Source organism: Lactuca sativa, chromosome 9 (assembly GCF_002870075.4).
Source record: "Lactuca sativa cultivar Salinas chromosome 9, Lsat_Salinas_v11, whole genome shotgun sequence".
NCBI lineage: Eukaryota > Viridiplantae > Streptophyta > Magnoliopsida > Asterales > Asteraceae > Lactuca > Lactuca sativa.
In genome coordinates, this window is record NC_056631.2 from 15,670,522 (window position 1) to 15,698,273 (window position 27,752).

General features: G+C 35.4%; 1 protein-coding gene and 1 long non-coding RNA gene across 2 annotated transcripts; both read right to left on the reverse strand.

Moving 5' to 3' along the window:
* Positions 1-18,191: 18,191 nt before the first annotated feature.
* On the reverse strand, positions 18,192-19,243 carry LOC111885557 (protein ANTAGONIST OF LIKE HETEROCHROMATIN PROTEIN 1-like). Its single transcript, XM_023881806.1, has 4 exons — positions 19,028-19,243; positions 18,713-18,941; positions 18,605-18,643; positions 18,192-18,550 (listed from the first exon to the last, which is right to left on the reverse strand). The coding sequence occupies exons 1-4, from the start codon at positions 19,241-19,243 to the stop codon at positions 18,192-18,194; spliced, it is 843 nt and encodes a 280-aa protein (XP_023737574.1).
* A 5,874-nt stretch (positions 19,244-25,117) lies between these two features.
* On the reverse strand, positions 25,118-25,708 carry LOC111885524 (uncharacterized). The gene is made up of 2 exons (XR_006187063.2): positions 25,608-25,708; positions 25,118-25,531 (listed from the first exon to the last, which is right to left on the reverse strand). It is a non-coding gene; the product is annotated as an uncharacterized LOC111885524 (long non-coding RNA).
* Positions 25,709-27,752: the final 2,044 nt, after the last annotated feature.

A 27,752-nucleotide genomic window follows, 5' to 3' on the forward strand; every position in this document is an offset into this window, starting at 1 on the left:
GATGGAAGATTATTTAGAAGGATTAATTTTAACCAAGATATAGTATATGTTACAAGGGTTCCTGTTGAGAGAAAAACTTGGAGACACACTTGAACAAAAGTTAGAACAAGTATATTGCGGAATAGTTAATCTCAAAGGATCTAAAAGCTCAACAATAATATAGTTAGATAGTTAGAGAGTTGGTTGTGGAAAGTAAGGAAATATAAATGACAACAATTGTTATATCAAGAATACACTTAAGCTGATTCGTAACAAGGAATGCAATCACTCCGAGTTAATAAGGAAGATCAAACTTAATGATTAAGTCTTAAAGACTTGCTCCGGAGAGAGGTTATAATCAGATATGCTTTAGTAACAATTGAGAGTAAGAAGAATAGAAAGATAGAGAAATGAAGAAGATAACTTGGAGAAATGTATTCGGAATAATACGCAAGTTATCAGTGATTGAGAGATTAAAACTTTGTCTGTTTGTTCCTCGAGATCTAATTTCTTCTTTGAAAGCTTTTTTTGCCAAAGATTTTGGTGAACCGCTGTCATAGTTATTCAACTACGGTTTCCTGGAATTTTTTGAATGATTTTAAAAACGTGGGCTTGAATCATCAGAACTTGAGGATTCTGGGATTTGATAACTCGCATACTACACGGTTGACAAATTAAAAAACATAGATAATAATAAAAAAAACACAATATATTGTTCTTTTTCATTTTAAATAAGAAAAAAATGATAAGAATAACAAAATTGAACAAAGTGTTAAAATGCTCATTTTATTAAGTTGAGGAAAAATATGTTTTGGCCACTAAAAATGTTTCATACGAACTGTTAAAAAAGCAAAATAGCTAGGAAATAATAATTAAGTTACATGTAGAAGTCGCTAGGTACTTTAAGTAATTCAGTTTAATAGGTTCTTATGTATAAATATTCAAATACATGCATTCCTTCAACTTCTTAAGTTGTAATGCAGATTAACATGTTGGAACACATTTCAAGGTTAATATTACCGGTTAGATTTTTTTATTTACTAAATACATGCCGTATTTTTTTTAAAGAAGAAGGGTGACAATTGAGTAAATAACTAATCGTATCAAACAACTTTAATTTCATTTTTAGCATAAACCTGAAACAAAATAAATAAATAAATAAATAAGGTGTCCTCAATCAGCTATCTAATTGATCTAAACACTTACTAACAAACACAACTCTAAGTTTTTTAGCTTAGAACAAAATTATTGAAACGGAGTGAATTTGTCTACCTTCTTATTAATCACAATGTGTATATTTATATAATACAAGAAATCCCTATAATTGGGGAAAATATATCTACCAAATATAAATACAATCATATCTACGAATAGCCTCCCTCAGTTGCAACGGGAGGAGGACGAATGTTCAAACTAGAACTAAAATCCAAGAATAATTGGCATGGTAATCCTTTGGTGAAGATATATCAACATATTGGTAATAAGAAGGGATATGAAGAACTCTAATATGACCAAGAGCTACTTTATCACGAACAAAGTGTATATCCATTTCAATGTGCTTTGTCCGTTGATGTTGCACCGGGTTACCAGAATGATAAACAACAGAGACATTATCACAATAAACTAAGGTAGCCGTCTTGAAGGGGTTTGAAGTTAAAGAAGTAGATTGTGTAGCCAGCAAGCTTCAGTAACAACATTGGCAACGACATTAATTAGCAACACCCCTATATATTCCACCTCGGCATATGAACAATATAATGTGGGTTGACATTTAGCAGACCAAGATACCAGATTGTCACTGAGGAACACGCAATAACCAGAAGTAGAACGTCTAGTGCCAGGGCAACCACCCCAATCTGCATCGGTATAAGCAACGAGTTGAGATGGTTTGGCTGAGTATAAGTGTAATCCGAGAGCTTTAGTTCCTTGCAAATGGGGCATGCCTGAAGAGGCAAATTTGCTGAACTACATAAGCTATGTTAGGGCGCATGAAGGTTAAATATTGCAAAGCACCAACAAGTTGACGATAGGCCGAGGGGTCAGCGACCGGGTCACCTATAGAAGCAATGAGTTTAGAATTCGTGTCAGTGGGGGTAGCAACAGGTTTACAGTTCTCCATTTTTGCTCGTTTGATGATTTCAATAGTATATTTATGTTGAGAAAGGAACATACCACCTTTGGAGTAAGTAACTGAAACACCAAAAAGATATGTTAGTTTTCCTAAATCATTCATGTCAAACTCCAACTTAAGAGAAGAGATAAAGGCATCCTTGAGTGTGAGGGAGGAGGTTGTAAGAATGATATCGTCCACATAAATCGATAAATATGCGTACTCATTGTTTCTGCGTAAGATGAATAGAGAGTTATCAATTTTGCTACACATAAACCCGATGTTGAGGAGGTAATGGGCGAACCGTTGGTACCAAGCGCGTGGTGCCTGTTTTAAACCATACAAAGACTTACGCAGTTTGCAAACATAACCCGGATAGGAGGGATCAGCAAAGCCAGGTGGTTGATGCATGCGGACTATTTCTTTGAGAGTGCAATGAAGAAAAGCGTTTTTGACATCAAGTTGATTAATCGACCAATTTCTACTCAAGGCCAAACTAAGAATTGTTCTAATAGTGGTAGGTTTGACTACGGGACTGAATGTTTCACCACAATCAACACCAACTTCCTGAGACTTGCCATTAACAACTAGTCGTCCCTTATATTTTCAAGAGAACCGTCTGATTTGAACTTGTGTCGATAAATCTAGTGACAACCAATGACATTAGCAATATGTGGGCGAGGTACTAAATCCCATGTGTTTTAGTGAAGTAAAGCATTAAACTCAGTTTTCATAGCACAATTCCAATTATGGTCAAAGAGAGCGGAATTAGGACTTGTAGGAAGAGGAGAAATAGATTGAGAGGATAAAGCATATTTGGATTGGGTTTAGTAATACCACTATGGGAGCGGGTGTGAATAATAGTTCATGTGGCTGTTGGCAATAGGGGATTTGTAGGAGCGATCGGAGAGTGGACAGGAGGAACAGCTGTGGAGTTAGTTGGTGGGGGTGATGAATTGGATGAACCAACAGAAGGGCTGGTTGAACTTTTTAATGGAGTAACAGGAGGTGAAGTGGGACTCGATTGTGAATGTGGAGTGGTATTATTTGACATGTGATAAAGAGGATTTAGAAAAGGGGAGGGTGGTGGATTATCAAGAAAATCATAAGAAGAGGAGGGATATGAGAAACAGTTTTGGTAAGGAAATGTATTCTCGTCAAAAGTAACATGACGGGATATGATGGGTTTTTCAGTTGAGAGAGTGTGGCACAGATAACCGTGGTGATTTTCCGGGTAACCAAGAAAGGTGGATGGAATGGATTTAGGAGTGAGTTTATTTTGAATGGTGGCAGATATATTCAGGTAACATAGACACCCAAAGATGCATAGATGAGTGTAGGTGGGTTTGCATAGGTATAGAATTTCGGTTGGTGTTTTGTTTTGAATGGCAGTGAAGGTAATATATTGATAAGATATGTGGCTAATGATAGAGCGTGATGCCAAAAAAATAGGGGTAGAGATGCTTGGAGCAGGCTAGTACGAATCATATTGTTAATAGTGCAAATTATTCTTTCGGCTTTGCCATTTTGTGGTGAAGTATAAGGGGATGTAAAATGAAATTTTGTACCGATTTTAAGGAAAAAATATTTGAGCAGGGAGTGATTAAACTCTCTACTGTTATCACATTGTAAGGTTTTGATGTTCCGATTGAATTGGGTTTGGATTTGTTTATGGAATTGTTGGTAGATGGTAAATACTTGAGATTTAGTTTGTAATGGGAATGTCCAGATGAAGTGTGAAAAATCATCAAGTAAAACTAAATAATAATTATGACCAAGTTTAGAATTAATTGAGAGAGGTCCATAAATCAGCATGAATTATATCAAATGGAGAAAAAGTAACAGTATGAGATAATGAGAATGGTAAACAACAATGTTTCCCTAGAGAACATGCATTACAATGATGATCAACTTTAGAACTAGAACTAGAAACATAAGGTTTAAGCAAATTAAAAACGCATATGCCGTGATGACCAAAACGATTATGCTAGGAAGAAGACTTTGTAGTATTGGAGGAGAAGGGGTAAAGATCATCGGTACTATTGTGCCTCGTAAGAATTTTCTTTGTATAAAATCCTTCACAAAAAAAACCGAAAGGATTAAATTTGACAGAAACAAGGTTGTCACGAGTAAATTGTCTTACCGAGACAATATTTTTGATGATTTTGGGAAAATGGAAAATGTTACGAAGATAATAAGAACGATTAGGAAAAGAGAGTTTGGTGGAGCCTTGACCAAGACTAGGAATATTAGTGTCATTTCCAACCAGGATAGAATGTTGTTTACTTAAGGGAGAAAAGGGATATAGAGTGCCTGCATCATTGGTGAGGTGGGACGTAGATCCAGTATCCATATACCAAGAATTCTTCGGTGGACGTAAATGCATAGTGTGGAAGGCAGAATTGAACTGAGTAGGAGTCATGGGTACACGATGTTCACCAGTGTAATAAGCTTGGGATCCAGCAGGTTGCTGTTGGTGGACCGGTGATCGTGGAGCTGGACCGAGAAGGCCTACTTGTGTGCCTTGGGCTGCAGTAGGATAAGGACAGGGGGTACAGCCCATGGTTGATACCATTGTTAAGGCCATTGATAGGAAGAGGGACCATAGTTGTTGAAACGCCCACTACCCCTGCCACGTCCACGATTGTTTTTGCATCCACCTCGTCCCCGAGAAGTACCCCAACCACCGTGAGTAGTTGTGTTAGGACCGATAAGATTGGAGTCTGATGTAGAAGGTTTCGCATCAGAGGAAGACTCTGTGGATTTCTGGGTGATGAGGGCCTAAGGGATGTGGGAAGATTGATTCTTGCGTCGGGTTTCTTCAAGTATCGTGTTCACCTTTTGTCAAACCAGAAATTAGTTGAAGTACCATCTTAGTTTCAGAGATGGGATTACCTATATTTGCCAGTTGATCAGAAAGTCTTTTGAGAAGAGAAGAGTAGTCATAAATGTTGGAGAAAGATTCCAAACGTGTGGAATTGAATTCTTCTTCAAGATAGATGGAGTGAGTGGCCTTGTTGTCTTGAAAAATTTCTTCAAGTCGATCCCATAATTCTTGAGCGTTGGCACCAGGCTTTATGATAGTCTGAACGAGATCAGTAGAGATAGTAGCAAAGATCCATTGTTTCACAATGGCATCAAGACGAAGCCAAGTTAGTTCGTCTATATTAGCAGGTCTAGGGGACTTGGGTTTGATGTGATCCATGACGTTATATGCACATACATGGATGTTGAATAGCTCCTTCTAGGATGCATACCGACCATCAGTATGATCAAGAACAAGAGGAATGGAGTTTTTGATGTTATTAGCACCAAAAGCAGGGTGAAAGAGAGATTTCTGTGAGGATTCTTCTGTATCAGGCATGATGGGATGAAGAGGAGAAGAGAAGAGAAGGCAGCTAAAAAAATAGGGTTATGTATGGATCGGCTCTGATACCATGAAACAGAGTGAAATTGCCTGCCTTCTTATTAATCACAATGTGTATATTTATACAATACAAGAAATCCCTATAATTGGGGAAAATGTAACTACCAAATATAAATACGATCATATCTACTAATAATTATCACAACGTGTTGCTTTTTCTAGTATAGAAGCGACTCGAAAAAATGTCACTTAACCCACTAATACATGTCTTTTAAGTAGCAGATAGCATCTTTATCACAACTTGACAAATTCCTGTAAACATGAAAAAATGTGATAAAGGGTGTAAAGGTAAAACTTGGTTTTAAACCAAAGGAAAATGTCATTTATGTTGAAAAAAATACAATGCTCTTTTGAGTTTTTTAAGCTATGATGCTATAATAAACAGAATTTCATACTATAATGTTTTTTAAGAAACTATAGAGGTTTGATAATAGCACCACACTAAAGATTTTCTTAAATCTTGCAGCTGAAAGTGACATTGAACTGAAATGCTAATTCACTGTCCATTAATGGTCTTCCGTGTTTGAGCACTAACAATAGTACCAACAACAATAGAAAATGGATGCTCCACTAAAGTTGCACCAAAAGATTATTATAGGATTTTACAAGCAGAAAATAACAAATAAAAATGAATTAGAAAAATACTCCTTTGGTCCCTAAAAGGAGTTCGTTTCAAACTTATAAATCAATTACGTAAAGAAACAATCATAATCGATTGTATTTCACAAGGCCGAGACCCATATTTCAAAGGAAGAAAGACAGCGATGAAGCGATTCAATATACAAAATCAAGAAAAAAGACGTATAAGAAATAAAGTACCGATGATTTTCCGATTGCATGTGTAGGGTATGGATGGATGATCGATTAGGATTTAGGAGAGCAAAGACAGTCACAAAAAACCCTAGCAAGATATATCGTCTCATATATAGGAAGACGACAGAAGATCTCAGTCAAAATTGTGCTCTTGATTTCTAGCTATAACCTTCAATTTGTGGAAAATTTATTGCTATAACCTTCAATTTGTGGAAAATTTGTTGCTACTTTTATGAGATACATAAGTAGAAGTTTGAGCGGGAAACCAAAGTAGGGATAAACAAAAAGTGGACGTGTGGCAGAAGTATGGTCTAGAAAGCTATCATGTGGCAATTTAAGTTTCATTTATTAAGATAGGAAGAAGGTAGATGTTCATCATCATGATATACTACACGAGTTTTGTTGGAATAGTGTCTAAGGCTACAACTATATTTGACAAGTATTTGACCCTGTTGTGCATGGTCCTTTTGGGTTGCCTTCACCATAGCAACTTGACAGGATTATTTGTAATGAGAGAAGAAATATTATTAATATATTATGAGAATAATATAAGGAATAATAATATTGTTATTTGATTAATATAAGTCATAAATTAATTAGGAATTAATTTGGTGACTTAAAGAGATTAATTGAATAAAGGGGTATAAACTGTCAATTGTATGATAGTTTGACTTTGGGCTACCAATCCCTTAAGGATAAGGGGGGGGGGGGGGGACGGATTCTAAGGCTTTGGATAGGCTTAGATTTTGTCCAAGGGCTTATCTATTAGGGTATTGGATTGCTTAGGGCCTAAGTTATCCAATTAGGGTTTAAGGGTGAAACCCTAGGAGCCTTACAAGTATAAATAGACCCCAAGGGCTAAGGAATTTCGTGACTTATGCTTTGAGAAGAATCCCTGGCCGATTTGATCCCCTCTCCTCTCTCCTAAATCATCTTCTTGCTAGTTGGTGTTTGTAAGCCACTAGAGGAGTGACAGTTGTGACTCTAAAGCCTCAAGGGCAAGAAGATCAAGCAAGTGATTCAAGGTAAACTTCTAATCTCTGATTTCATATTGTTATTATAGTCTATTAGCCATTAGAAGTCTTGGATTCAATGTATGTTCAATTAGATAAACCTAGATCCAAGCATTAGTGTTGCATGTGTACATAGGAATGTTCAAATGGCTAAAATCCATCAGTGGTATCAGAGCCTAGATTGGTTTCTATTGAATTGATACTTTGATTGCTTGTTTGTTGCTGAAAAAATCGTTTTTTTTTGTCCTCTGCCTGATGAACTCGGCGAGTCCCATGGTGGTACTCAACGAGTAGGCTCAACTCGGCGAGTCCATCTGGGCACTCGGCGAGTTCAAGCGTCAGAAAGAACAATCTTCGGGATTTCTTGTTGTTTGTCCTTAAGATACTTGCCTTAATCATATTAGATCAATATAAATTCGATTTTATGATATATACATATATATATATATATATATATATATATATATATATATATATATATATATATGAGTATATATATTCTTGACCTAATTGAAGATATTTATCAATTAATAAAATGTTTGTTTCCTTATGTGATAATTGATTAATTATTTTTATTAAATTGGTAAATTGTTTTGCAAGAAATCATTAAATAAATCAAATATGGATAATTATGGAATTAATTGTTAATTAAGATTATTTGATCCTCTATGTTTTTAAAGGTTTAAAACCTGCCCTCAAGTTTTGAAATTTATGTTTTGTGATTAAAAGTTTAATTTAGACAATTTAAATTTCAAACCCTAGAATTTTACAAGTTTAAAATCCAAGCCTATACTAATATAATATTACAAGATTGATATACATATATACATATATATATATATATATATATATATATATATATATATATATATATATATATATATATATATATATATATAAAATTAAAATGCTAGTCTTACCGTTAGTAGGCCTCATTCACGAAGCCGGTCTATAAGGTGGGTATAAGGTTGTTGCCTATAAAATGGCGCTTAATGGGTGTACACTCACACCCACTGCTTGCTTGATCGTGGAGGGTCGTTAGCCGAACGGGTAGGGTAGGGCAACCTCATCTCTTCATTAAAAGTATAATATGAAATACAAAGTAACTACACGTTTTTCAAATTTCCCAATCTTAGTTACTTTAGAAAAAGTGAATTGATGCAATCCCATGAAATTACACTTTGCACCCTTGCTAAGAAGTTAGTGGAGCGTGTGTGGTTTACCGGAACACTAATTGGTTCTAAGCAAAGGTGGCAAAGGGTGATTCATTGTTTATCATAGTTCGATGGAGCATGTATGGTTTACCCGCACATCGAATAGGTGATCGTTACAATGAAGGCACCATGTGAATTTGCATGGTAATTCACACCCACTTTGTGATCCTCGGTATCCCAGTCACAAACGAGAGGGGCATATCGAGATTTAAACATGTCATTGAAAAGTTTCAATGAATCTCATCTAAACCTAGGAATTCTCAATACATTTAGAACTTAAAGTTATGTTTTTGTGGTGGAGAATTAGTGAATCGTCATTCACTTACCTTCAAATTGTTTGCATGTTAGATTACGACATCCCTTTTCTAATATGTAAATATTGTTGTTGGATCCTAGCCCTAATTTTTCTTATTGGGTGATAATTAGAGATTCATATTCTAATCTATCTTTGTCCTTTCTATTTGTAGATGTCGAACGCAAACAATGTTGCTGCTAGTTCATTCACATTGATGAGCCTTTGTGAAAAGGTGACTTTCGATGGGAAGAAATTTAACGAATGGATAAGATACATTCGCACAATTGCTCGCTATGAGGACAAGGAGTATGTCCTCGATGAGAAGCTCGAGAAAATCAACCCAAAAATCGCTACTCCGGCTGAAATGACCGCTTTTGAAACTCATGAGCGTGATGCAACGAAGGTACATTGCATCATGATAGCCACCATGAATTCCGAATTCCAAAAGTCCTATGATGACATGTATCTGTACGAAATGCACCAAGACTTGTTGGAGAGATACCACCAGAACGCGAGGCAAGAGCGTTACGATATTTTCACTAACATGATTTCCGCTAAAATGGGTCATGGAGAATCTCTTACCGTCCACCTGCAAAAGATGCAAAGGTATGTCGACCATCTTCGCAAGTTGAATGTTTACTTTGGGGAAGACTTGGCGATCGACATGGTGCTTCACTCTTTGCCTCCGTGCTACAATCAATTTAGGATGACCTACCACATGAACAAGGAAGAGGTCACCCTAAGCAAGCTCCAATGTCTCCTTAGGGTTGCTGAAAGCAACCTAAAGGACAAGTCTGTTGCACCCATTCCCAATCCACCCGCTGCTCCTGTTTTGGCAATTGGGCAAGGAAGAGGCAAAAAGAGGAAGGCTCCGTCTAAGAGCCACCGCAAAGGAAAGTCCCGAGATGGTTCCTCTTCTAGTGGGACAAAAAGTTGATCCTGCTAAACCCTGTCATAACCCTAAGGAGGCAGAGTGCCATCATTGCCATAAAATAGGGCATTGGAAGTGAAGCTGTCCAGACTACCTGCAAGCCATAAGGGAAGGAAAGATCAAGCCATCTTTCGCATGTATTTATACAATTAAATCTAATGATTCATCTCATGCTATTTCTTGGGTCCTTGATACCGGTTGTGGTTACCATATTTGTTCTGATTTGCAGGGACTAAGAAGAAATAGGGATGTGGAGCATGGAAGAATAAATCTAATCATGGGGAATAGAAGATCGTCGCCTGTGACCAAGATTGGAGTGTATTCTTTAATGCTTAGGAATGGTTTATCTTTAGATTTGAACAATTGTTGCTATTCGCCAGAAATGGCTAGAAACATCATTTGATTTCATGGTTTGTTTAAACAAGGTTTTAGATTTTCTTTTAATAATGAGAATGGTTCTATTCTTGCTTATCTAAATGGTGTCTTATATTTTGAAGCTATACCATATAATGGAATTTATGAAACAGTTATGATTGTAGATAACTTAGGAAATGATGTTTTATGCATGGATTCTTCCAATGGTATGGATAGAGCATCCTTGTGGCATTGTCGTCTTGGACATGTCAACAAGTAGCGCATAGCCCAACTCCAAAAGGATGGAGTGTTGGAGTCATTCGAACTTAGGGAAGATGACACATGCGAGTCTTGTTTGCTTGGAAAGATGAATAAGTCACCCTTCACAAGTACATGTGAAAGGGGTGAGGGTCTATTGGACCTAATACATACCGATGTATGTGGACCGTTTAGATCAACCACGAAGGATGGAAACCGCTTCTATGTGACTTTTACCGATGACTATAGTAGATATGGGTATATCTACTTAATCAAGCAAAAGTCAGAAACATTTGAAAAGTTCAAAGAGTTCAAGAATGAAGTGGAGAATCAATTGGGCAGGAAAATCAAGATGCTTCGATCCGATCAAGGAGGAGAGTACCTAAGTCTTGAATTCCACGACTATCTCAAGGAGTGTGGAATAATTTCACAATTGATGCCACCTAGGACACCGTAGTTGAATGGTGTGGCAGAAAGGCGTAATCGAACCTTGTTAGACATGGTTCGCTCTATGATGAGTCGTGCTTCACTACCTATCTCTTTTTGGGGATATGCCTTAGATATTGCTGCCCATATCCTTAACTGAGTCCCTACTAAGAAGGTTGCCAAAACACCTCACGAGATGTGGACAGGGAAAGCTCCCTCGTTGGCACATATCAAGGTTTGGGGTTGCAAGGCTTTCGTAAGACGAGATACTCACGACAAGCTCGAACCTCGTAGTGAGCGATGTATTTTCATCGGCTACCCACAGAAATCCTTTGGATATATCTTCTATAGACCGAAGGACAATGTTGTCTTTGTTGCGAGGCGAGGAGTTTTTAGAGAGCGAGAAGTCATAAGCCAAGGAGACAGTGGGAGGCAAATCGAGCTTGAAGAGATTCAAGAGTCGATAGATGAAGGAACCTCTACCGCTGGCACTCAACCCGAGGAGAAACTCTGGTTGAACCAATTGACGAGTCCTTACCTCTTATACGTTCCGAAAGAGTTAAAGTTCAACCCCAGTTTTATGGTTTTCATATTACTACCGAAGGGGACACGTATATTAGTGATGGTACACTAATAAATCTAGATGAACCTAATAGCTATAAGGAATCCATGGCAGGCCCGGAGTTTGCGAAATGGAAAGAGGCAATGGACAGCGAGATCCAGTCCATGTATGACAACCAAGTATGGAATTTGGTTGATAATGTACTGGGACGTAAGACCGTTGGGTGCAAATGGATCTTCAAGAAGAAGACCGACGTGGATGGAAACGTACACACATATAAGGCGCGGTTGGTTGCGAAGGGCTTTACTCAAACTCCCGGAGTTGACTATGATGAGACCTTCTCACCAGTTGCGAAGATTAAGTCTATTAGAGTGATGCTAGCTATTGCCGCATTTCATGATTATGAGATTTGGCAAATGGATGTCAAAACTGCTTTCCTTAATGGGAAGTTGGGTGAGGATGTTTACATGGCTTAGCCAGAGGGTTTTGTCGATCCAAAGCATCCGAATAGAATGTGTAAGCTTGAGAAGTCCATTTATGGACTTAAGCAAGCGTCTCGCAGATGGAATCTTTGCTTTGATGAGAAAGTCAAAGAGTTTGGATTTGTACGAAGCGAAGATGAATCATGTGTATATGTCAAAGCCAGTGGGAGTATAGTAAGCTTCCTCGTTCTGTATGTCGATGACATACTACTCATAGGAAAGGACGTCCTGACTCTACAGGAAGTTAAGTCCTGGCTCGGGAAATGTTTCGCTATGAAGGACCTCGGAGAGGCTTCCTATATTTTAGGAATAAGGATAGTGAGAGAAAGAAGTAAGAGACTAATAGGACTTAGTCAGAACACTTACTTAGATAAGGTACTAAATCGTTTTAGTATGGAAAACTCGAAGAAGGGAGAATTACCGATATAAAGTAATGCCAAGTTGAGTAAGACTCAAAGTCCGAGTACCGAAGCTGAAATAGCAGAAATGAGCCGAGTACCATACGCTTCCACAGTTGGCTCAATCATGTATGCTATGACTTGTACTCGCCCTGATGTAGCCTTTGCTTTGAGCATTGTTAGTAGATATCAAGGAAACCCTGGCAGAGCCCATTGGATTGCAGTTAAGAATATCCTTAAGTACCTTTGGAGGATGAAGGAATGGTTCTTAGTCCTCGGAGAGAGTGATGACTTGAAGGTGTGAGGGTATAGTGACGCCAGCTTTCAAACCGACAGAGACAACTACCGTTCGCAGTCGGGCTGGGTCTTTACCCTGAATGGAGGAGCAGTGACTTGGAAAAGTTCCAAGTAGGAAACCATAGCTGATTCAACGTGCGAATTAGAGTACATTGCAGCGAGCGAAGCGTCGAAGGAGGCAATATGGTTAAAGAACTTCATCGGTGATCTTGGAGTTGTACCTGCCATAAAGGAGCCCATGGAGATTTTCTGTGATAATGAAGGTGCGGTTTCCTTAACTAAGGAACCAAGGTAGATCTCGACATATCGACAGGAAATATCACTTTAGTAGACATCGTGTAGAAGAAGGACAACTTGTAGTGAAGAGGATATCATCAGAAGATAACCCAGCAAATCCGCTTACGAATGGACTGAGTAGGGTTAAGCACTTGCAGCATGCTAGGAATATTGGGCTGAAGGATGATATTAGTATAGATTAGATAGTAGTAGAAACGTGTAATAGATAAATGTAATTAACATTTGATGATTAAATAAAAAATATTATTTATGAGTAATGTTACTATCTTATGTTAATTGTTTAACTATTGTTTCATTTTGCATGTTTTGACTTCCAGAATAATTGAGTTTATTAAGAATAATCGAATTATTCAAATTATCCACAATCGTTCATATATTGGAAGTAGGTATGAATGAAGATTGTCATGAATTGGTGTGTAGATTGTCTAAATGGTATTAGACATAGCAAAAGTTTGCTGCAACGTTCATGAGTACTTATGAACTAGTTTTGAGTATTGGAACAAACCCGCACTTGCTGGAATCACCTTATGGAATATGATAAAAAAAAAGGTGATCGCAAGACGATAATATCATATGGTCTTAAAACCTAGATATGTGGTTTGTTATTTTTTAATTGGTTGTACATTGATAATGCGAAACCGCATCAGTAACCTGATGTTATAAAACGCATTATTGTGTATAGTTGATTAATGAATAAGTAAATGCAGATAAGTCGATGTTTATCTAATACTTTTATCCTAAGAGGGTAAAAGCGATATCTCGGCCGCTCGATGATTTGATTTGACTTATGTGTCGGGCCCGGTCAGAACTGAATTGATGTATTCGATTGAGTTCTATGTTGAATAAATTGGAGATCGAGAAACCAAATGCTAGACAAATTAATTCCATAGAATTGTCAGCATGATATCTAAACAGAGGACTATACGATACCTTATCTAAAGGACAAGATTGATTAGATCAGAGTTTGACAGCGTCTTTGAGAGCTACGATTGCTAATCGGAATATACTTGTATATATAGTTACTAGACTTATCCAAGTGAGAGACTGTTGGAATAGTGTCTAAGGCTACAACTATATTTGGTAAGCATTTGACCTGGTTGTGCATGGTCCTTTTGGGTTGCCTTCACCATAGCAACTTGACAGGATGATTTGTAATGAGAGAAGAAATATTATTAATATATTATGAGAATAATATAAGGAATAATAATATTGTTATTTGATTAATATAAGTCATAAATTAATTTGGAATTAATTTGGTGACTTAAAGAGATTAATTGAATAAAGGGGTATAAACTGTCAATTGTATGATAGTTTGACTTTGGGCTACAAATCCCTTAAGGATAGGGGGGGGGGGGGGACGGATTCTAAGGCTTTGGATAGGCTTAGATTTTGTCCAAGGGCTTATCTATTAGGGTATTGGATTGTTTAGGGCCTAAGTTATCCAATTAGGGTTTAAGGGTGAAACCCTAGGAGCCTTACAAGTATAAATAGACCCCAAGGGCTAAGGAGTTTCGTGACTTATGCTTTGAGAAGAATCCCTGGCTGATTTGATCCCCTCTCCTCTCTCCTAAATCATCTTCTTGCTAGTTGGTGTTTGTAAGCCATTAGAGGAGTGACAATTATGACTCTAAAGCCTCAAGGACAAGAAGATCAAGCAAGTGATTCAAGGTAAACTTCTATTCTCTGATTTCATATTGTTATTATAGTCTATTAGCCATTAGAAGTCTTGGATTCAATGTATGTTCAATTAGAGAAACCTAGATCGAAGCATTAGGGTTGCATGTGCATATAGGAATGTTCATATGGCTAAAACCCATCAAGTTTAATAAAGAAAAGTTTAATATAAAGTTGTATTTTGTGAAGTAATTGTTTGGAAAGATAATAGGGAATACAATAGATCCATGTAAAAATTGGGGAAGTGAATGAAATTTTCCAAGATGCTTTGGTTCAAGAGCACAGAGCTATTATTGGTAAGAAAGCTTTCTCATTTTACTTGTTAAATTTTCATATTTTTATACATTTATGGTGTATAACACGCCAATGATTAGTTTTTAGATGATATTGGGTCCAACATTGAGAATTCTCATCATGCCACTGAACAAGCAAAATCCCATCTTGCAAAAGCATAAAAGACTTAAAGTTCAAACTCTTCCATGGTAAAATTATATTATGTTATTACTTAATTTTTTTTTCATGTTCTTACAATGCTTATTAATTTTCATTCTTTCATGCAGACTTGGTTGCTTCTGGTGATTCTTGGAATTGTGTTTCTGATAGTGATCATAGTCAGAGGCGAATTTAAGTAGAAGGTTTGAAGATTAGTTAAAAAATTTATAGATATATTTTTGGGAACTACCTTGGAGATTTTTCAGGAACTACCTTGTGTTTGTGTTGAACACGTGAATAGAAATTATTAAAGGCTAATAAACAAAGAAAATATTATAAAGTAACAGAAAACAAATACCAATCATCAATTAATTAGTCAACAAAAAATCTATAAGTAAATTAGTTAAATATTCTTAAAAACAACCACTCTACTGAATAATCCGAAAACAACTACTCACTAGAAAAAATCATCATCACCAAGAGAAAATATTGGCACCGCCTTCGGAGTCTTCACCTATCACCACACTTCTTCCTCTCCTTCTTCGCTTGTTGTCTCTCTTCTGCCATTCGCTAAACTCAGTCTGCAACTCCAACAACCAAGTAGCAACCTCCCTTGTGGTCGGTGTGCTCCTCCCTCCTCCGTGCCAGGAGTCGTCGATCTATAAGTTATATTTGCCTTCTCTCGCTCTTTATGTATCGCTTTCTTTCTCTTGGTTGGACAATAGAAATGGGTTAATGGGTTTTGATAGATAAATTGAAATGTTGGAACTGTAGTCTAGCCTGTATTGAAATATAAAATCTATGGCCATGAAATACTAAAAGGCTGCAAAAGCTAAAATGAGTACTAATGAATTATGTTTGTTAGTAAGAAGTTCTAATAATTTTACATGAGTTATTAAGTATAGTATTTCCCTTTTCATATATTTTCAATTCTTAAGCCTCCGGTTCATAAAAACAAATTGTAGATTTTAATGTCATATATTTAAAAGAAAGTTGTTTCAGGAATTACTATTAATGATACAATAATTCAAAGATTTTAATGTATAAGACCGTGGGAATGATTGTAATAATTTTAATAAAACTATTAGATATCAATGATACATGTTTAAATATTTTATGATATAGAACCCGACTCGACCCAAGTATTATTGACTGTTTATTTTTATTGGTTGCATTAATTAGGAACCATGTGGTTTTCTATTCTAGACTCATGACTGGTCATAGTTCTTGCAGGTTGATCGTCAACATTTAACCATATAAATAAAAATCAAATTTTTTTAAGTGATCAATAACAGCCATCAAGAAACCTTTTTTTGAGCATGTGCGTTTCTGTAAGGACAAGTGGTTGATTCTTCTTGTTTCCTCATGTCATGCATGAATAGTGTTTGTTTGCTTTTGTAAACTTGGTTTTCTGTTTCTTTATGAAGTATATTCTAATCTTTGGCTTTGTGTTACTTTTAATTACTTTTGTTGCAAGTGTGAAATATTACAATAAAAAAATCAAATACATTGTTCATCACAGTAAAAAGACCATTATGTCCTTTTACACCTTCATTGCTACCATTTTTCATACCATTCAAATTCCTAAAAAAAGACCAAAATACCCTTTTATATTTTTTCTACACATATATTTACTAGATGGAACCAATTACTTTTTCACCATATCCTTAACTTTACTAGATGGAACCAATTACTTTTTCACCATATCCTTAGCTGAGCAGGCATGAATAAGCATTTATACCTTAAGCAAAGGGGCAAAATCTCCTTGTATGCTGATGAGATCTATCACAAGAAAGTGAAGGTTTGTGTCGATTGGATACACTTCAAGTATAAATAACAAAAGAAACAAATACGAAATAGAAAATAAATAACACTAGGGGCACGTTTGTTTCACATAATGTTTTTGGAAGGAATGGAATCTGTCAAAGGAATTGGAATCTGGAGGAATTTGAATCTGAATGTACTAGAAACTTAAATGTGTTTGGTTGACATGAAATGGAACCTGTTTTCTGTTTGGTTTGTTGATTCCCCAACGGCATTGGAAAACAAATTATGTATTATAACAAAAATACCCTTTAATGTTTTTTTGTAGCTTATCATATTTTTAATAAACATGAAGAATTTCTATATAATTAAAAAAATGAAATAAAACCATTAAACATATAAATATAAATCAACAAATGTCATTCATTATTCTCAATCTCAAATTTAAAAAAAAAAAAACAAAAAAAAAAAAAAAAAAACAAAGGTAACCACACACTATCTAAAATAATGTCTAAATACCTAGTTCATAATCATATCACTCTTCCAACATAAACCTCACAAAGTTCTCCCAATCTTCTCCTTCCAAATTCCAAAAACTTAACACGGTTTCAGGGTCACGCATTATTTTCCTACTTGCTTTGAACCTATCAAAGGCACTTAATGACTGCATTTTTGAAATTTCTGGAATCACCATTGAAGCTTTTTTTTTGTACTTCTGTTTCTCCTAGTATTGCTTGGTTCATGCTATTTGCTACTTTTTCAAGTTTTTCTCCAAGGACGTTAGCTGCAATAGTTATTCTCTTAATAACAGCATCAACTCTTTTCCTCTTCTTTGGGCATGTGTTTGGAGATTCTTCATTTTCTGTGGTTTGTTCTTCAAAAACATCTTCTATTTGTTTTGATTGTTCTTCATTGTTTGCATCTTCTTCCATTTGGGCAAAATCCTTGACTTTATTCCCTTGAGCTCTATCCTTTCCAAAAATGATACATAAATCCTCGTAATGAGGAAATATCTTATTTCTCCATTTTCCTGCCTGTTTATGAACCTATTTTGTATCATAAAACGTTAGCACATAAAAATATAATATAAATAGTTGAGAAGTAACAAAATATATAAAAGTTCTAATATTGTACCTGTATGTAAGAATCCCAAACCGATGGTTCAGCTGTTACAGAATGAGTGGAGCTGTCATAACCAAAACCACTTGTGTTCGTACCATTTACCATATCATAAACAACTTGCCAATCTTTTTTCATGGTTTTGATCCTTGACTCAATGTGGGGTTTACCTAATATATATATATATATATATATATATATATATATATATATATATATATATATATATATATATATATATATATAACAAATATAACCAGTAAAAGTAAATTAAAGCTCATTATTGAAAATAAAAAATGTAGCACAAATTCATAGTAATTGATAAACATAACAAAAATAGAAATGATCATTGTGTAGTATTCCAAGAATCAAAAATATTTTGCGCTAAGTTGTTTGTGAATGTGGTCCACTCGGTTGATACACCAATAGAAGTGATATTATCATAATCTCCACCACTGACATCTCCGGTTCCCTCGTCTAGTTCAAAGTGGTTCTCAAATGGATCAGTTGTCATTTCCTGCCTTATATAATTATGAAGAAGACAACATGCCATTATGATCTTATTTTTTAGATCAATAGGATAATATGAGTTGTCCCTTAAAATTCCCCATCTTGCCTTTAAAATACCAAAACATCTTTCTATAACATTTCTTGCAGATGAATGCCTCATGTTGAATAATTCTTTAGGTGTAGTTGGTTGGTGTCCTGCACGCCAATCATTCAAATGATATCATTGACCTCTATATGGGTCTAAGAAACCTTCACCATTTGTATAACCAACATCTACCAAATAATAACCTATATATGTAGTATAGTTAGCAGAATTAATAACTAATACATATCTAAAATAGCAATTATTATACGTACACGGCCTTGGGACCTTCAATCCATGTGGCCTAAGTAAGGCATCTTGAAGCACTCTACCATCCGTAGCTGAGCCCTCCCATCCCGGAAAAACATAGATAAATTGCATATCTTGTGAACACACCCCTAGGACATTTGTGGCAATATCATTTTTTCTTGTCCTGTACTTAGGCTTATCTTTAAGTGGCACTAAGCACTTTATGTGTGTTCCATCTAAAGCTCCTAAACAGTTCTACATAATATAAGAAAAGAAATGGTCATATGTCATATCAAGCAATTTATGCAGTACTCAAGATTTTTTATGAGTCTAATATATACCTTGAACCACTTCCATCTTTGATCTGTAGAGTTTTCTGTAACAGGTTCGGGTTTCTTAAGCAAATGTGGATGCAACCTTATCTCCGCATTGCAAACTCGTGAAACAATTATGCTAATTGTTTCTCCAGAATGCTGGAAACGACCTATCATGACTCGATTCTTCACATTATGTGCAATAATGTGAAGAAATATGGCCACTTGTTCATCAATATCCATACGTCTACTTGTTCTTAACCCACCTAATGTATGAAGCATGTCACACAACTTTGTGAAACATCTTCGGGTCATCCTGAGATTTGATATGCACGTAGTGTCACTTTTGTAAGTGTATTTGTGCATTATTGATTGCCGATCCACATCCGACGATATGTTTTTTATACATGGTTTACCTCCTCTGTATATTTGTAGTAGCTTGCACACCGTGATAAAAAAACCATGCAATACTAGTCATAACTACATTCCAAAATGTAACGACTAATTGACTTATCTTTTTTCTATGTTTGCTTCTAGTTAGACTAAGCCGTGCCATTTCCTGCTCATCTCCCAAAAAAGGAAAATTTTACGATTTAAAGACATAATAGCTGACATTGTTGTGGATTTTAATCGTCAACAAATTTGAGTTTTAGTAGAAATTTTTTTGGATTTTTGTCTCATATTTTCCAAGAAAACAAACATAATGGAAAAAGGATTGTAAACAAAAAATGATACAGGAAAAAAACACCACACAAGCAAAAACACAAACACTTGGTGTGCATACTTCTACCATCAACTAGTACATATTACCAACAGTAAATTTCAACCACAAAATTAACAATAGATTTACTTGCAGGATTAATTGCAGTTACAACACATAAAAGAACACATAGTTGAATTGTAGTAGGATGTCAACAATATAATCAAAGCATTTTTATTGATGTGGCACAACAAATACCCAAAGAAAAAAAAAACAGCCAATGCGTTTACCAAACTATCACAAATTGAATAATATATATATATATATATATATATATATATATATATATATATATATATATAAGTTATTATGACAAAGAGTAGAATGTAACAGAGTCAAAGTCTCACCATAATTCATTAGCTAATTAAGAAATTAATTATTTTATGTTAACCAAAGATGAAGCAAAAACGTGGTGAAGCGCTATTATTTGAAGAACGGTAGATGATGAATTCAGCATTTTTGCTTTACAATGAAAAGGATGAAACAAAGAATAGAAAGAACAACTAACTAACCTAAGCCAACAAAGGTATCAGAGGCGCACAACAAAAACGATCGGCAATGGAATTGTATTGTAGAAACGATCGAGGTATGTAGATATATTGAAATACGATAATCAAGGAAAAGATAATGACAATCGGTTGTTTTTTTTATTTCGCAAGCGTATAAATAATAGGAGGATATAGAATTGAATATAGATTCTTTATATGTTGGGAAAGAATTAGAAATCAATCAACTTCAGAATTAAAATATGATTATGAAAATCCAATTCCATTCAATTGGTAAGCCAAACACGATGACTACGAGATTCTAGTTTCCATTTCCTTCACTTTCCTTAGGAATCCCACAAAACAAATGCGCCCTAGAAGTTCTCTAAATTGTCTTTCACCAAGAAAGACAGTTTTTTGTATTCACCGAGAAAACAAAGGGCTGTCACAAAGATGGTCACCAAGATGAACTTCACCACACTAGGGTTTTTTCCTAATGTTGTGTATATACTAAACTAAGCTAGTATATCCCATGATACAAGGGATTGTATCTAATCTATTCTAAGATCATATCCTTATCACTAAGATTACGAATCTGAGATCTATTATATGTATATTTGTACAATTACCTAATATACAAAGTATTATCCTAATATACAAAAGATTACAATAACCGACTAATGATACGCTGATGCTAACGAACACTAGTCGTTCGCGCTGATGTTGATGTAGGCGCTGGCGCTGGTTGATCTGCGTATAGAGAGTCTGATTCATTTTGACTAATCAGATCATAAAGTGTGGCCTTATAATCTCCCCCTATCTGATGATGTCAAAACTATTCTTCAATCAGAATCTTCAGCTCAAGTTCTTCAACTTGTACTCCCCCTCAACTTGAAAATCTTCACAACATCTTGTATATGACTCATTCTCTTGAAAACCGATCTCAATCATTGAGGAATCCTTTACTTGAATCAGTTTGACTCACTATAAATGAAATAGAAAGTTAAGAACAGGTGAAATTAACTTCCTTTTATGAAATTCTCCCCCCTTTTGACCTCAATAGCTTGTAAATAGACTTAAGGAGAGTCATCAACTACTTCAGTAGAATCTTCAATAACAACCAGTCTTTTGATTGTATTAACATCATCTTCAATTTTATCAAGTCGTTGCCCCAATGATTCAATCAGATTGAGTAGAGTTTCAAGCTGGGATAGTACTTGTGCTTTAAAGTTTGAACTGGACTCCCCCTAAGATGTAGCGACATTTTGGGGAATGAAGACGTCATCTTGTTGGGGAGTTTGAGGTTATGCTACATATCCCAGGTGGATAGCTCTACATCTAGATTATGCTAGGACGGATTATAGCAATAAATGTGGAAAATCTATCTCATGAATCATAACTTTGATTGACGGTTAAGTGCTGATACACTTTCCAATAACACCTATGAAATACTTCCAACCAGCAAGAAATTGTTGACGAAGAGTGAATTTGGCAGGATCACGTTTTCCTTCATGAAGGAAGTCATACTTGAGATGAGGTAAAACTGATTTGCATTTGACTTCAGAGGGAGTTCTTTCATAGCTTTCCAAGAGAGGAAGACGTAGAAACTAACGAATGGTGTTTGCTAAAATGTGAACCCTTGATTTACCATTTTTTGATAGTTCCTGATATAGTTTGAGAATTGTTATCAAAAGTGCATGAGTAGTAAAACTCACAAATTTGCTTTGGGAAGAAACATTCCGGAACATCGCTAAGAGCGTATCAAAGTGGACAAATCTTTAGGTATAACACAAATTTTTCAATGCCGGAATTTTGATGTTGAGTAGGAATGGCATCATCAAAGGCAACATTGTTTGCTTGAATCACAATGTGAGTGTCTGATGAGTTTGGAGCTTTGATGACTTGAGATGATGGGATGTATGTGAACTGGACCGGAGCTATTTCTTTTGAAGAACAAGAATTTTGATAAAGATTGAAGCTTCTTAGGATGATCTAGAAAAATTCTTTGATTGCTAACGAGTAAGCCATGATCCATAGATAAGTATTTCACAACGACTACATTTTTTGAAGATGACCGTTGTAAAGCTACCATTACGAGTAAAGTGTTTCAGTGTCAAATCATGTTATTGCATCAGTAAGGCAAGTCATCAGCAGTATAGAGTATCAGCGGAAGAAATAAATCAGCATCAGTATGAGTATAAGCAAGACAGAGTAACAAGTGGGATGATGTCTCCTGATAGCATGGGATTAAAATACCATTCATTGACATAGTATTGTGAGATTTCATCAACATGTGGTCTCATACACTAACTAATTAACCACTTTTATTAGAAGAAGAAGCGCAAGAGTGGTATGATGCGTGTAATACATTCTGGTATGAAATGTACACATCGACAAAGAGGTTCGAAGTTTTATCAGTGTTTGTTTGATAAGATGAATCATTAACTTCTTAATAGAAGAGTTGTTGGGAAAGAATGAGTAGGTATGTGTAGTATATCACGGACAATGATATATCCATCGACACAGAGTTTTTGAATTCTCATCAACGTCTGGCTTCATACGCCGAATCATAAAATTCTAAAGAAGAATATGGTAAGAATGATTTGATGCGTGTGATAAGATGTGGTATTTTAGCTTAACCATCAACATAGTTTTTTCAAGCTCTCGTCAGCGTATGGTACATTACGCTAAATCATAAACTTTATAGAAGAATATTAGGGTGATAAGGGGTTGGTGTGTGTGATAATCTACAGTACATAGACTAACCATCAGCACAGAGTTTCAAACTTTTATCAGTGTGTGGCTTCTTACAGTGAATATTTAAGTTCTTTAAAGAAGAAAATAAGGGAAGAATAGATTATTTCAGTCACGCTAAGGTGAATCAGCATGAATCATAAATGGAGTTACCCATCAACAGGAAGTGTGTTAACTTCTACATCATAGGGTTGAGTTGCAGTCTAGAATCAGAAAAGATTCTCCATCAATTCCTTACAATAAAGAAATAAGAGAGAAGAGAATAAAACAAACAAGTTAGTCAAACAATGAACTATTTTTTAGACGATATCTTTGCAACTTTATTAGGAAACGAGATAAAGGCTTGATCCATCAAATATTTTGGATTAAATGGTCATAAAAGCTTTTCCTTTCTATGAGATATCTGTCCATCAACATTTGCTATAAAAAATACATAGGACCAAATCATATTAAACAAGAACCACAATTCATAGTAAACAAAGAGTGAGAATGCCTTTAACCGTTGAGATATTGCAGATGGATTCCAAGCTTCATGTTCACCAAGAAAAAGAGAAGATCAAGAACCAATCTTTGTAACCAATGAGTTAGAAGGATCCAATCTTTATAACCTTCGAGTTACAATGGTCAACAAGATAGTACTCAAAGGTTTCATTGTTTGAAATCCATGAGAGAAACAAAGAGGGACACTGTTTTGCTGAGAAGGCCTTTAAGTTTCATTCAAATCATTCATCCAATTTAATCATCAAGGGTGGTTCTTTTGGATGCTGTTTGACATCACAGTTGATGGGACTAAGTTTTCTTCACGGAGAGAAACAATGAATATTATGATTAATGAAGATCAGCGCCAAGCAAGGATGGTCAACGTCAAGCAGAAGATGGAAGTTCCTGAGTTTAGCAAACAAGTAGAGAAGAAAATCTTTCAAATAGAAGATGTTAGAAGAAAAATATCAGATGTAAATTCCTTTGGTAGAGAACCCAAAAGAAGTTATTCAAGAATTTTATACCCAAAAAAATAGAAAAATATGTTTAAAAGCACAGAAATAAGGTAGATAGATGCATATTGTAGAATTGTTGAACATAAATAAAATTAAAGCATGTAAGTGATAGTTTTTTTGAAAACAGTAAGCCTAATTGATGAACTTGATTCCATGATTTTTCCTTTATCACCATCGGAGAAAGCCTTGAACCGCACTTTCATTGTCACTTCCAAAATCGACATGTTTTTCTTTCTTTATGAAGTTATCAAGAAGACTTTTATGGTACGTCATTAGTCCAACATACTCGTTGTCAACACACCCAACATGCCCTTGAAACTAAAGTACTTGGTTAATATGCACGGACCTATCTTGCAATGGGTTCTTTTAAGAAGAAATGTTACAACAAAAATCAGGGAGACAATTTAATGAATTCTCCCTTTTAATCCACTTATTATTGCGAATCACAATGTTATTAGCACGAACATAATCCTTATCAAAAGTGCACTCACTAACTTTATGAGATATAACATCACAATGACAATAAGCTTTGATTCCAAGATTCTTTCTTTTAACATTTGACTTTTGCTTCTTATCATAAGCATCAGAAAAACTTTGATAATTAGATTTGAGAGTTTTTGATTTTGAACTGGAACTAGGAGTGTCATCGATGATGTGCTCGGATAAAGTTTTGTCATGAGGCTTGGACGAGATGTTACAAGGAATAGACTGCTTTGAGGGATCATTATACTCAATATTGCTAACGGAGCATTAAGAAAACATGCTAAGAATCTCATGCACAGAATGAACTTCACCATTAGATATAGGAAATTTTAGCAAAATGTCAGTGGAAGGAGAAACGTACTTACGATGAGCCGGTTGATGAGAAGGATATCAGTGTTAGAAAATTTTTGGAGACAATTTAGAGGGTGCTATCTCTTCAATAAAAAGAAATGAGACTAAACAAACTTTCTATTACATTGATTGTCTTAAGAAAGATTTTAAGAGTAGATTTGTAAGTACCTGATTTATAAATAAAACGTTAATACTTTAATCAATACTCATTGTATCACTGACGCTAACAGTATCACTAAATGTGTCTCTAAACTATCTGCTCAAATAATAACAATTATGTAATTGAAAATGTGAGAACAAATCTTAATCACATATCTCATTTGATCTGAATACTTCAAAATAAAATGGCATAATTACAAACACTTTTATTTTAAAAATTTTGTTTTAAAACCAGATAAACTAATAAGCAACTTTTAGAGAAAAGTAGAGCAAGCAATCTAAAGACCCACTAATATTAAAGCATCGTCCATCAAGCATTCCACTCCACATTGTTTTCAAAACAATCCACCAGACTTGTAAGCATCATCCATCTAGCATTCCACTCCATATTATAGGACCCGGTAAAAGGAAAACAAACAAATGACCATAACTTTAATTATAATTAACTTGCTGAAAGTAACATCATGATATTAGAAATTGTTGTCATCAGCCTTTAATAAAATCTGCACTTCACTCTCAAAAAACTAGGATTCTGTCAAAGTTTCTGCAAACATCAAAAATACATTTAGAACACAAGCTTCAAACATCTATGAAAACTCTTAATAGAAAACACACAATACCTGTGGCAGACGGACCTGCTTCTTCCTCTTCATCTTCATCTTCATCATCATCATCATCATGGACATAGACATCATCTGTAATATGTCTAAAGCAAGTGATCACAAAACACCTAACTTTGGTCAAGGATATCAAATAATAATACAATATAAACCTAGATTCTAAGTTAGTAAAACAGTAGCATGTTTAGGATATGGATAATCCTTATAAGATTTTCTTGTTATGCCTCCAAGTAAGCAAACACTCCCATTGGTTAAAGTATATGTAATCGTAAAGTCTTCCTCAAGCATCCAATCAAGTAGTTGTTGTGGTCCCGTCCTAGGTTTAAGGGTTGCTAGTTTACGCCTTTTGTTTTTGCCATGGACGTGCACAATAACCTCAGCTACTTCCTCCTTAATTTCTCCGATTGTAGCCTGATTACAAACAACTTTAGTTAGTTGTATTGGTAGTTGTAAATACAGCAAATAAATAGCATATCCCACTGTTTCTAAGACATAAAGATCGGCCTCCAAGCTTTACTTCTAACCGTTGAGCTCCTTTCACTTCAACACCTGAATCAAAACAATATGGAATATTATGAGTTTTCAACCAGGCAACAATCACCACCATATTTGAAACCATAGTCACATGGAACGCGGTACGATCCGGTACGGGAACATGGATCGGGAACGTGGTTCGCTAGCTTGGACGTATCAGGTACGAGGGGGGTAGGTTCATTTCGGTACGCCCGGTACGTCCTGATACGGTGTATCATAGTATCCGGTACGGTGTACCATAGAGAAAATTAATTGTCTGTAAGCATAGAGAAAATTAATTGTCTGTAAATGTGTATACTATAATCAATTAATAGTTTAATACTCTAATAATGGAATCGTTGATTCTGTAATGCCGACTGAAATATCAAAATTCAAATAAATGGCTTAAATTAATGTATTGAAATCGTATATTGGTGTATGGATTTCTCAATGTGAATCGACGTCCCGTATAAAAAAGATATACACGATCAATTGATGGAAATTAGGAGATTTTGTTGCCAAATACTCAGTCGATCGTTCCATGGCTTCAATCGGCGATCCCATGGCTTCAATCGACGATCCCCAACGTCAATCGGCGATCTACATCGCCGTTCCGATATCCAAAAAAAAGCGAATTTCGGGAAGGTGGGTTCAATTTTGAAATCGCTCAATCAATCGATCCAGGTCGCGTTCCCCATGCGTTTGGAGCGAAATCGTACCCCGATCCAGCACGCACGAACTGGAACGAGGATCGTGTCTAGTCAGGCGATTTATGTGACTATGTTTGAAACATATTGCTGCAAAGAGTACCACTCCTAAATGCAATCTCATAAATCCGATTTCAAACAAGGCAGGCTTTAGTAACATGCAGATGCAGGAGGCAGATACATAAATACACAAACAGCAAAAACATGTAATTCATATACATGTAACACACACCTCAAAAACAAATTCTAACAGTCTTCCTTACTAACATGGAAAAGAGACAACACAACTTTAAATCTAGACCAATACTTTCACATCCTCTTTCCTAATAACAAACACAAACTGGGATAAAATCAACACGGGATCAAACACATACCAGAACAACCTCCCCAAACACAAATTCCTTCCGGTTAATTTCCATCACACACAAAAAATAAAAAAAAAATAACATACATACGAAGCCTCTACTATCCACATGAAACATAAACAAACAAAGCTTGTGAACGAAACCACAACAAAACGATGAATATCATCAAGATTGCATCATCATCAAAACCAAAAGAAGGTCAAAAAAAAAACAAATATTTCATTGAATGAGCGTGTAGATATTCGAAAACAAATGAAAGAGAGATGATTCGTTACCCCAAAACTTCATTGTTTCAGAGGAGCAGTAGTTAGGATTTTGACGAAAACGGAGAAAATTAGAGTGACCGAGAGAGAGAAAAACATTTGTTCCCTTTGTTTGTTTGTTGATAAATACAGAAATCGGGTCAGGCCGGTTTGTGTTATTAGAAATGTCTCAATAATTTAGCAATGTAGTCTTAAATAATCTTAATATATATATATATATATATATATATATATATATATATATATATATATATATATATATATATATATATATATATATATATATAGTTAGGTTAT